Source organism: Pelophylax lessonae, assembly GCF_965119305.1.
Source record: "Pelophylax lessonae genome assembly, chromosome: 3".
Classification (NCBI taxonomy): Eukaryota; Metazoa; Chordata; class Amphibia; order Anura; family Ranidae; genus Pelophylax; species Pelophylax lessonae.
Window position 1 is genome coordinate 523390315 of NC_138770.1, and position 12972 is coordinate 523403286.

The following is a 12972-nucleotide window of genomic DNA, read 5'->3' on the forward strand; positions in this document are numbered from 1 at the left end:
GACTGCTCGCAACAGGAGATCGTCCAGATATATCCCACAATGGAGATACCTCATCGACGTAACAAGGCCAGCACAGGGGCTAGGACCGTAGTAAAACTCTGGGAGCCAAGGCGAGACCAAAGGGTAATGCCACAAATCAAACGTGCTCCTCTGCCACCACAAAGCAGAGGAATCGCTGGTGTCCCTCGAATATGGGGACGTGGAGATACGCATCGGAGATCGATGGAAGCCAGAAAATCCCTGATCCAAAGATGCCACCACCGACTGAATGGACTCCATTTGAAACTTCTGCACCCGCACAAAGCAGTTCAGAGCCTTGAGGTCCAGGATTGGATGCACTTTGCCCTCCTTTATGGCCACCGTGAATAGGTTTGAATAGAAACCTTGAGAGCGTTCCTGCAGAGGAACCGGCACAATCACCCCTTGAGCCAGGAGATCTCGCACAGCCTCCTGCGGATCCTTCAAAAGCTCCGGAGACAGGTGAAGATTTGACTGTAAGAACCTGTCCCCTGGCCGGGATAAAAATTCGATCTTGTACAGGAGAAAATCAGTTTGCGAACTCATCGTCCTAAATGAAGGAAGTCCAGGGTTCCTGAAAGAAGCGCAGATGGGTGAGGGCGCCCCTTCAGGCTGAAGACTTGTCTGCAGCACCAGATTGACCGGCCTTGGGCTTGCTCCAAGGCTTCTTAGTTCCTCCAGAAGTTCTGAACGGCTTACCTTTTTCTTGCGCCCCGGAGACACGAAAAAACATTTATGGGCAGAAAAGGAGGGACCCCGCTTAGTACAGGGTGTCTTACCCTTGGAGGATTGAGGAAGAAGAGTACTCTTCCCGCCAGTAAGGCTTTTTGTTAACTCATCCAATGAGTCGCCAAACAACAATTCTCGTCCAATGGTTGGAAACCTTTTCAGCAAAAGGGTACTGGCGTTTAAAGCATTTTGGCAACACTAACACATGCTTAACAAGCCACCATTGGTCATTCCCAATATTGTGAAGTGTCGGGACAAGGGAAAACCCTGTCAGCTTTTGGAGACTTCCGAGAGCCAAAAGCCACCCGCGTCCCTGCCGGCGTGGGCTCATCAGCAAATTTTAAGCTATCCCGTAATGAAATAATCAGGGCTTCCACTAATACGCGTTCCCGCGCTGCAGCTGAAGATGACGGTCCTTTTCACCATCTGGCTTGCAAGGACGGCGACCTCTCAGGTAGGGAGGCGTCCAGGGCAACCCCATCAGCCTCTGAATCAGAGGACACCTCCATAGATGGAGAAGGCAGCGGCCGTTTTCTGCTATCAACCTTTTTTTTATGACTAAATCAACTTTAGTCGCCAGGCTTTCCAGGGCAGCTGAAATTGCGGCCAGCCACTGCAATCCAGACTGTCCGGGAGTCGCACAGAGTGGGTCTGAGGGTGATTGCACAGTTTGGGACTCCATAATGCAATTTGCAAAAAACAGAGTACTATCGCTTTAAGAGCGCCGTTCGCGGTATCCACCACCGATCGCAGTGGCCTGCAGGGAACCCCTTTAAACCAAAATGATAGCAGAAAGTGCAAGAATATGCCCGCAGGGACCCTCAATACTTTACCACCTCAGACACACGTCCTCCTGAATCTTCCACAGCATAGAGAGAAAATCAGGAAGTGACCTTAGCTCAGCAGCAGGAAACAAATGGACAGGAAGTGATGCCGCCTGAGGAAGGTCACATGGCTCAGCATAGCACAAGGGCTACACCAAGATGGATGCCCATACATATCAATAGGAAGCTACAGGAAAAAGGGTCCCCTCATACATGTCTATGGGGAAAAAATTCACATTGCCCACACTTAAGATGGCGGTGCCCACGGCGAACCATGCGGCTAGGGACCGACACATGAAGGCCTCAGGAACCACAACAAAAACCAGCAAGCCCAAGGTACCATGTCCCCCCCGCAGGGCGCCAGTCGCTCCAGACACACAGCCACCGCAGGGACAGGGAATGGGGGAGGTTAGGACACAGACCGGGCACTAGGCAGCCCAGGGGGATCTTTTGGGAGGCACAAATCCCATTATCCCCTGGAGAGGGCCCACATCCCCACAAGGCCAGCAGGGGCAACGGGGGCACATTTACTCACCATAACATGGAGGGGTGGGCTCCACTCCGGGCAGACTGCCTCCCACCTGAAGTGGCGGTGCTGCCAGCCGAGGGGGTACGCTGCGTTCCAGGTCGTAAGGTCCCGTCGAGGCATCCGCTCGCAGGCTCTTCCCCATCCGGAAAAGGAGCACCGTCATGGCTAGGCCTAGGTCGTGACTATAACCTGCTCACGCTCATAGGCCTGACTGGGGGGACTATAAGGATCTAGCTTATCCAGTGCGAAGCCCCAGCAGGCATCGTTGCTTGTAGATCACCAGGAATATTCTTCCCTAGAAAGTGAGAAAAGAGAAATAAAGAAAATATTCTGAAAAGAATAAGAAAAAGGAGACCAGAGTCCCAGCAGGAAACCTAGGTCCTACTCCTTCTCTAGGCAGAAACAAACTGATGTGCTGGGCTGTGGCAGTGGGGGGTTATGCCTGGAGGGACAACCCCATGGGCGTGTACATGTTAAACGTTTTGTACTAACGTACTGCCTAGACTACTCCTGCAGGTGGCAGCATATCCCACTCAGCTCATGGAGATGAGGCTGTGTCTGTCGATGGACGATAGAGAAAACGGGATTTTATTACCATAAAAATGCCTCTCTCTCACTTTAATGACGGACACAGCTTTTTCATATTTTTGACCATAGTATTTATAGAACCACATACAAGAGTAGGAGACTAGGCAGAAAGAAACAAGTTCTCTCTTACGTTCATTCATGGACACAGATTTATCACATTCTTTACCAAAAGGACATCCCAAAGCAGTGCCTCAATGAGGGACGGGAAACCAAAAAGTAAACACGCAACCACCCGAGAACCCCCTAAAACAAGAACCTCAAACAGCCGCCTGCAAACCCTTGCAGCCAAAACACGTATTTAAGGATGGCAATACATCAGCATTGTAAAACTTGGTAAATATATACAGACGACCAGGTAGCCGCCTTGCAAATTGGAAGTTCAACATGACACCTCATGGCAAAGAACTCTGAGGATCTGAAAAAAAGAATTGTTGCTCCACATAAAGATGGCCTAGGCTATAAGAAGATTGTCAAGACCCTGAGACTGAGCTGCAGCACAGTGGCAACGACCATACAGAGGTTTAACAGGACAGGTTCCACTCAGAACAGGCCTTGGGGTTGCTATGGTTGACCAAAGAAGTTGAGTGCACATGCTTAGCGTCATATCCAGGGGTTGTCTTTGGGAAATACCGTGTTTCCCCGAAAATAAGACCTACCCTGAAAATAAGACTGACTGTTATTTTCGGGGAGGGCTGCAATATAAGCCTTACCCTGAAAATAAGCCCTAGTTTAGTGTTTGTAAAATACTCAAATCCACTTTATTACTGTTTAATATAATGTCCAGTGTGTGTTTCTGTAATCTAATGCTTGGCCAGTCCATCGCCTTAACCCTCAGCTTCTTTAAAATTTCACGCACAACCATCTCTAGGGTTTACAGAGAAACATTGAACAGGACAATGAGTTCACTGTACTCCAACGGCCCCTACAGTCAATAGATCTCAATCCATTAGAGCACCTTTATGATGCGGTGGAATGGGAGATTTGCATCATGGAAGTGCAGCCGGCAAATCTGCAGCAACTGCATGATGCTATCATGTCAATATGGACCAAAATCTTAGAGGAAGGTTTCCAACACCTTGTTGAATCTATACCACGAAGAATTAAGGCAGTTCTGAAGGCAAAAGGGGGTCCAACCCAGTACTAGCAAGGTGTACCTAATAAAGTTGTCGGCGAGTATATACACCGCTCAAAAAAATTAAAGGAACACTTTGAGAACACATCGGATCTCAATGGGGAAAAATATCATGCTGGATATTTATACTGATATGGACTGGGTAATGTGTTAAGAACGAAAGGATGCTGCAACGTTTGATGGAAAATGAAAATCATCAACTCAGAGGGTTGAATTAAAAGACACCCCGAAAATCAAAGTGAAAAAATTATGCAGCAGGCTAGTCGATTTTGCTGAAATTTCATTACAGCAACTTCAAATTGTACTCAGTAGTTTGTATGGCCCCCACGTGCTTGTATGCATGCCTAACAACGTCGGGGCATGCTCCGAATGAGACAACGGATGGTGTCCTGGGGTATATGCTCCCAGATCTGGATCAGGGCATCACTGAGCTCCTGACCAGACTGAGGTGGAACCTGGTGGCATTGGATGGACCGAATAACATCCCAGAGGTGTTCGGCTGGATTTAGGTCAGGCGAGCGTAGGGGGTCAATCAATGGCATCAATTCCTTCACCCTCCAGGAACTGGCTGAAAACTTTCGCCACATGTGGCCAGCCATTGTCGTGCACCAGGAGGAACCTGGGACCCACTGCATCAGCGTAGGGTCTGACAATGGATCCAAGGAATTCATTCCAATACCGAATGGCAGTCAGGGTGCCATTGTCTAGCCTGTAGAGGTCTGTGCATCCCTACATGGATATGCCTCCCCAGACCATTACTGACTCACCACCAAACTGGTCATGGTGAACGATGTTACAGGCAGTATAACATTCTCCACGGCTTCTCCAGGCCCTTTCACGTCTGTCTGCTCTCATCTGTGAAAAGCACAGGGCGCCAGTGGCAGACTTGCCAATTCTGGTGCTCACTGACAAATGCCAATTGAGCTTCACACTGCCGGGCAGTTAGCACCGGGCTCACTAGAGGACGTCGGGCCTCAGGCGACCTTCATGAAGTCTGTTTCTGATTGTTTGGCCAGAGACATTCACACCAGTGGCCTGCTGGGAGGTCATTTTGCAGGGCTCTGGCAGTGCTCATCCTGTTCCTCCTTGCACAAAGGAGAAGATACCAATCCTGCTGATGGACGTTCTACGGCCCTGTCCAGCTCTCCTAGAGTAACTGCCCGCCTCCTGGAATCTCCTCCATGCTCTTGATACTGTGCTGGGAGACGCAGCAAACCTGCTGGCAATGGCAAGTATTGATGTGCTATCCTGGGGAAGTTGGACCCTATAGAGGTTGCAGAGGCAGTCCAGGTATCGCCTCATGCTACCAGTAGTGACACTGACACTAGCCAAATGAAAAACTAGTGAGAAACAGTCAGAAAAGACGAGTAGGGAAAAAAATGCCATTGGCCTCTACCTGTAAAATTATTCCTGTTTTGGAGGTTGTCTCATTGTTGCTCATCTAGGGCATGTGTTAATTTCATTAACGCCAAAGCAGCCGAAATGATTAAGAACCCCCTCTGCTACTTAACTGACCAGATCAATATCTCAGGAGGTTGACTTGATGCTGTACTCGGATTAAAAAGTGTTCCTTTAAACTTTTCTGAGCAGGATGGATAGATAGATGGATAGACTGAATTGTGTCTTGAGATTTTATTGCCTGCATGATTTGCATGAGAGTGGGCTCTGCACCCGATGAGGTGGAGCTCCTTCATCCAATTGTAGAAGAACATGGAGGGAGGCCGACAATACTGCCACTAGGCATTGGTATGTACACACAAAAAATAAAAATTCTGGACTACACTTGTTGCATACAATTTCCAGGCTAATCATCCAGAATGTTTTAAAGCCTAACTCCAGCTTTCTGTCAGTTTAAAATAGTTAATTTGGACCATCACTAACAGATGTGCCCACTGTAAACACTGTATAATCTGTATGTAGCATCAGCTACACACAGTATATGGTGCTGTGTTCTGGCAGCAGGGTGGGGACTTCTGTCACATTCCCAGAACAAAGATGAGCTGAGCTCTGTTCAGCCATGCACAAGAATCATTGTATTTTCTGAAGGCATACAAGGCTTCCTCTGATTGGCTAAAGTGAACTGGTGGGTTGATGAAGTTGTGATCTCCACCTCAGCCAATCAATCAGAGGAATCCTACTAGTTCAGAACATACAAAGCTTCCTCTGAATGGCTGAGCATCACTCAGCCCAACTCAATTTTGTTCTGGGAATGGGCCTAAATTACCCAGACTGCTGCCAGAACACAGCGTGTATACTGCGTACAGCTGATGCTACACACAGTTTATACAGCACTCACATCAAGCGCATCTGTTAGTGAAGGTAATTGTTCATTTGAACCAGTTTGGCCCAAAACAAACTATTTTAAAGTGACAGAAGAAAATAAAAAAAAAAATCACAAAGGCAGCCTAGGAATTCCTCAGAGTGAAGGTTTCCTTTAATAATCCAAAATCTAAGCAGTATCTTGAACAGTTATCACACGGAGGCATAAAAAAAAAAAAAAAAAAAAAAAAAGAAGATAATATGTGTACATTACCTGGTATTTTAGGTTCATTATTTCTTTTTCACAAGATGCTACTTCTGCGTTTGCCAGTGCTCTTAAATCTTCATTTTCATCTGTAAGTAGCAAAAGAACATAGATATTAAAGCAGAGTTCCGGGCACAGAAACATTTTTTCAATGAACATACCCCCGGGACAGTCAGGGCTAGTACATTCCACAATGGCTAGCCTCTGATCTGTCCCGGTTCGCACTTACCTGCAAGAAGAAATACTCACTTATAACATTTCTTCCACAGCATTGCCATCTCTCTTGTGGGCAGCTGAAGCCAGTGCGATCCTCTTCTGCGTCCTCTTCCGCGTCTTCTTCTCCCAGAATGCGCCTTCACCGGCCCCTCTCGTCACTTCCGGTGCAGCGCCGCATCCCTACACAGCTTCTGGGCATGCCCAGAAGCTGTTTAGCAGGGAATGCGGCGTCGCACCGGAAGTGACGAGCGGGCCGGTGCCGTCGCATTGATTCCTGGGAGCGATGAAGTTCAGCTCCCAGGAATCATTGCAAACCGGAAGTGGCGGCGCGGGCCGCGGCCACAGAGGGAGGAAGTGAAAAAAAGGTGAGTATTTCTTTCTACAATTACGAGGTAAGTAAAAAAAAAAAAAATAATCCTAACTATCCAATTCCTTTTCAGGTGAAGCAAAGCAAGCGGATGGGCACAAAATCGATTAGGTCGATTTTGTGCCCGGAACTCCGCTTTAAAGACAATAGACAAACCTCATTTGTATCTTGCAAAGTTTCTGCCCTGTGAAACCTAGAAACGTGAGCTACCACTGATTATTTCCAGAAAACACTGCAACTGTGCTAAAGAAAGTTTAATTTACCTTAACCACTTGCCCTCTGGAAGATTTACCCCCCTTAATGAACACGCAATTTTTTTGCGACATTTCACTGCGTTACTGACAATTGCGAGCTTGTGCAATGATGTACCCAAATAAAATGTATGTCCTTTTTTCCTACAAAAAGCTTTATTTTGGTGGTATTTGATCACCTCTGCTGTTTTTATGTTTTATGCTATAAACAAAAAAAAAAAAAAAAAGGTCGACAATTTTTGGAAAAAAAAAAAAAAATTATTATATATATATATATATATATATATATATATATATATATATATATATATATATATATATATATATATATATATATACACATACACACACACACACACACACATTAAAAAAAAACTTACATGGAGGTAAGCGTCTATATCTTTATAGCTCGGCGTCCTTTCGGGTCTGCAGTATTTCTGTCCCTGAGGCTAGCCAGCAGCCGGAAGATGACACTAGGGGAGACCCAATCAGGGGGCTCAGTCAGATTGAGGCAGTGGTGAAGTGCATACCTCACTGGAGGGCCGCACGAACATGATGACACGGGGGGGGGGGGGGGGGGCGGTAACCGGTTTCAGAGCATGCGTGAACTGGTTATCGCGCCCCCCCCCCCCCCCCCGCGTCATCATGTTCGTGCGGCCCTCCAGTGAGGTATGCGCTTCACCACTGCCTCAATCAGACGGAGCCCCCTGATTGGTTCTCCCCTAGTGTCATCTCCCGGCTGCTGGCCAGCCTCAGGGATGGAAACACCGCGGACCCGGAAGGACGTCGAGCCTATGAAGATACTCTTACACCTACATGTAATTTCTTAATATGCGTCAATAAAATTATTTACATATGTTACACTGAGTGGCGCCTTTCTCTCAAATTTTCATGACTTTTCCAAAACTTTCTGGGTTTAAGTATTTTCCAAAACTTATCCAGGCCTGGAAATTGCCATTGTAAAATTCCATAACTTTTCCAGGTTTTTCATGACCGTAGGAACCCTATTTTATAAAATAGTTAAAACTTCCCCCTTTCTCAGCTAGGCAAGAACGACGTAGCCCCAGCTACCCGCAATCTTTTGGGTTACTCACGGAATACATACCAGGAGGCACCTGTAGAACCTACACCACACTGCCCATGCATCTAGACATGTCATCAAAGGGCCACCTGCAAGAACTAGAAGCAACAGCTGGCCCCCAGAGGACATAAGAATAGAAGATGGTGGTGTGGGACCAGTTATGCAAGGGAGTGGCTGATAACACAAGACAATGCTGGAATCCCCAGTTTTTTTGTTTTTTTTAAGACAACCCGATGGACGAGTAATGAGTGAAAGGAAGAAAAAAAAAAAAAAAAAAAAAAAAACACCATGTGGAGAAAACTGAAGTTCCTCTAACTTTATCGCTCCACGGGTGATTTTTGACCATTTAGTACAGTAAATGAAGATGGGAAAAGGGGGTTATCACGTGATTAGGTGTAAAGTCCACATTAACCACTTTAGCCCCGGAGGATTTGGCTGCTCAATGACCAGGTCCTATTTTGAGATTCGGCACTGCGTGACGTGATATATTGTAAAACATTGTTTATAGTTATCTCCTAGCCTTAATAATATTGATAAACATTTGTTTTTGTTTTTTTGACAGCTGTGAGTGAGCAGAGAACAAGTCTGCATGAATCGAGGAAATGCCTTTTTAAGATTGTGAGGGGGAGTGAATCAAGATCCCGATTTTTTAACGAATAATCGTGCAGCTGTAGCAGGGGGCTTATCAAAATCTGAGGTATTTAGTACCTGATAAAATAAATAAAAAAAATAAAAATAAAAATAAAAGTACCCACATTGTGTGTACATCCAATATTATCCACTTTGTCTAGCCATATACAGGTCCATGCCAATGATGTTTATATTTGGTCAATGGCATGTCCCCTACCCTTTATATACTTTATCGACGTGGACCTGTAGATATCATTTGGTATGAGGGAAACGATAGGGCTGGAAGCGTCTCAGTGGGCGTCAAGTTTTTTTCTCCTTTTTGCAGGTCAGTAAGCATCGTTCATCGTGACTGACATGAACCTGTATGGTCAAGGTGACTGACACTGGATGTTTATTGTTAGCCATTTATTTATTTAAATATAGGATTTGTTAACTGAATGAGAAGGGGTACTACCCTACCCTTGGGGGGGGGGGGGGGGGCAGGGCTCCCATGTTAAAAGGGGCTTCCAGAATCTGATTAGTCCCCCACCCACCTCTGCGTCAAGATTGTGGGGAAAGAGGTCCGCATGCTCATCAACATGGGGGCAAGGTGTTTTGCCAAGGGGTCCCCAAGTTCAGGGAATAGGACCTGGTATGGATTGTGGGGGAACCCCTAGCTGACGGGTGAATGTGCGAGCAGGGATGAGTCACAGGTAGGAGTGAGCTCAGGTGGGAACCTGTAAGGAAGCTATCAAAGCTGAAAACCAATCATAGAAGGTGGAGGCGTGTCCCGTCCCACAGCCACACGTATGCGTTGGTTTGAAACGAACACTCGTGGATTCATTGTGATTGCTCTGAATTGGTGGATATGCTGAAAAGCTTTTATCTGAGTGTAAGTCACTATTATTTATAATAAATGTTTTGATGATCTATACACTACGAGAGGTATCCTGCTTATCTCCACATGATTTTATTAGACTTTTGAAACCAAGGGGGAGGAACACTAGGGGAGAACACTGAAAGGATCTTACGGCTGTTCACATTTTACCTAGGATCTGCTGCCCATATTGACCTTTGTAATGAGGGTCAATGCGAGTCGGTAAAAGGCTGTGTGATTGGATGTTAGTGGCGGTCCTAACAGAGGATTATATCAGCGGAAAAACACGCTATATTTCTCCCCTTGGATGTGGACACGTTTTTATGAATCGATCAGTGCTACACCCAGGGCCGTCTTAAAGAGCAAAAGGGGCAGCTGCCCCGGGCCCAATCATTGTTGTGGGGCCCAAAGCAGCTGCCTCTTGAGCCCCCACAGTTAAGTGAATTTGGGTGGGCCCAAGAAAATGTTTGCCCAGGGTCCAATCAATAACTAAGACAGCCCTGGCTACACCTATTCCTACTGTTTTGATCGATCCTTGCTATATTCAAGATCTTGTGTTAGCTGCTTTTCGTGTACATTGATTTTTACGATTCATTATTCAAGCCAGGCGCAGCATATTATTTATACACGCATGCAAGGGAGGTGTATATGTGCCACTGCGGGGCATAGAATGTCTCTGCCACCTATGCTTATCAGTTGACTTTGACACCTTCCCAGCACAATAACTCAGGAGTAGTGATGGGCTCAGGCGCGTTCAGGATCTTAGTCCCAAGCCACCTGCCCGATCCCACCAGTAAGCCGACACTGTGCACCGCTAATCACAGCAGGCAGCGAGACGTTTCCTGGTCTGTGCAGCTGCAGACAGTGTCTGCGTCCTGGCGGGATCGGGTCGGTGGCTTGGGGCTAGGATCTCGAACACGCCTGAGCCCATCTCTACTCTGGAGGGTTTGGACTTGCGCCCCAACACACCTGAGCTCATCCTTGGTTGTTGTTAGGATGGTCGCATGTGACAACTAATAGCCGTTAACAGGAGCCGACACATTTAGCAGTGGTAGGAATAATGCTACTAAGGCTCCTTTCACACCGTCCACCTCCGCCGGCGGGCACTCCGCGCTGCTTAGCGGGTGATTGATCCGCCGATCCCCGCATGACAGCTCAGTTTCCGCTCTGTGTGCGGAGATGGAGCTGTCAGGTCCCCGCTGTCCTCTATGGGGGAATCGGATGAGAACGGAACACCTGTCCATTCTCATCCCATCCCCTGGACGAATGGCAAATTGGGTCTCCATCCTTCCGGATTTCACGGACAGGATCGGAAGCGGATAGCAGCGGAGAAGTCTCCGCTGAGACATCCGCTGCTCCATAGGGATGCATGGAGGATCCGATCAGATCAGTCTAAAAAACTATATATTCAAGTAGTAAAACAAAATCTCCTGCACTCGAGTGCTGTCTGATGGAGTAAAAAGAGATGCACTACAAACTCAGGTGTTGAAAGAGCTATCGGTCTTGCTGCCCCCTTCAGGATCAAGGGTATCCAGAACCAACTGGTAGAAAAGACAAAAAAGAAAAAAAAAAAAAAAAGGAGGGGCACACCGACCTAGTGCATTACCATAAAACCATTTATTTAAAATATTAAAAAGTGTACAAAGTACTCACAAGACTGATGTGATACAACACACATCAACATAGCATATGCAATCTCCAAGGTAGCCAAGGTCCCAAATGTAGCGAATGGACATGCAGATGGTTGCATGGGGCTGCTGTGGCTAGGCTGACGCGTTTCAGGGGCGAACCCCCTTCCTCAGAGCCAGAAAGAGTCCAGCAGCACTCTTTCTGGCTCTAAGGAAGGGGGTTCGCCCCTGAAACGCGTCAGCCTAGCCACAGAAGCCCCATGCGACCATCTGCATGTCCATTCGCTACATTTGGGACCTTGGAGATTGCATATGCTATGTTGATGTGTTTTGTATCACACCAGTCTTGTGAGTACTTTGTACACTTTTTAATATTTTAAATAAATGGTTTTATGGTAATGCACTAGGTCGGTGCGCCCCTCTTTTTCTTTTTTGTCTTTTCTACCGTCTAAAAAACTGACAGGCTGATCTGTTCGGACCGTTCCTGTGAAAGGACCCTAAATGTTTCACTTCCCGCTGCAGGCGGAGATTTATTCTGCATTTAAGGGGGGAAATAAAAAATTATTTATCTCTATTGAGGAGTGTGAACAGTGTTTCTCAACCTTTTTTTCAGTCAAGGCACCCTTTAAAAGTATTCACAATCTCAAGGCACCCTCCAAAGTTATGAACAGCCTCGGGGCACCCCACTCTAAAAATGTAAAAAAGGTATTCCAGTAGTTTTACATAATGTATCAACATCCACACATGTAGGACACCCAACACTGGAGGTGATTTATTCTTACAAATCAAATACACTTTTGCGCACTGGTACTGGCCAGAAGGTCATAATGGTGCACAATAAAAATCTGTGGCTTTGTGTAACTAAAAGGCAGGCTTGTATACAATTTTGGGACAATTTTTAGGCATTTTTCCAAGGCACCCTGGTTGAAAAAGGCTGGTGTAAAATAATGAGAGGGAGGAGGCCTGCTCTCACCTGCCATGAGTTGTTGGAGCTCACTCAGCTCTCTCTCCTTAGCTCTCAGCTCTTTTATCACAGGTAGGATATGCTGATTCCTCCAGCCCTCCTTTACTCCTTCACCTTCCCAGGGCGCTGCCCTCTGCTGGTCGTCTCCTGTCTCTGCAGTCTGAGCTGCCTCCGCTTCCCATCGTTGTAGGTATCCACTCCACACTTCGCTCCTTATCAGTTCTTCCAAGCCTGGAGGGCGCCGGGTGTCAGCCACACTCCTCTTCCACTGCAGTCCGGGGAGGACATTACTGCGTCTGCCCCACAGTCTCCGAGGAACCGTGCGAACACCGCACAATACACAGCGACCGACACCGAGCAGCATGGCCCAGCCACACACACTTATGTGACCTGCACGTCATTCACCTACCGCCATCTTGGGACTGGCAACACGCAAGGCAGGGGCTGATTAGTTTCCCATAGCTCTGTGCGTTAGTTGGATCGTTGCGCCATCTTGTGGCTATTATCGGAGTTACAGCTTGCAATTAATAAAAGCCCAAACCTTTTCTTATTCTTTTGCATAGAGAAACACTGGCTCTGCACAAAGCGTATAGCAAATGAATTTGCTTTTCCATATAATCATTAACCACTTCTAG

At 46.8% G+C, this 12972-nt stretch overlaps 1 protein-coding gene across 1 annotated transcript in view; it reads right to left on the bottom strand.

The window, feature by feature from the left end:
• MTRF1L (mitochondrial translation release factor 1 like) overlaps nucleotides 1-12759 on the bottom strand; it is a 40419-nt gene extending 27660 nt beyond the window's left edge. The window contains exons 1-2 of the mRNA XM_082248934.1: nucleotides 12347-12759; nucleotides 6354-6433 (exon numbers count right to left, since the gene is read on the bottom strand). Coding sequence (XP_082105060.1) covers nucleotides 6354-6433; nucleotides 12347-12701 — 435 coding nt within the window. The 5' untranslated portion in view covers nucleotides 12702-12759. The remainder of the gene's footprint in view (nucleotides 1-6353; nucleotides 6434-12346) is intronic.
• Nucleotides 12760-12972: the final 213 nt, after the last annotated feature.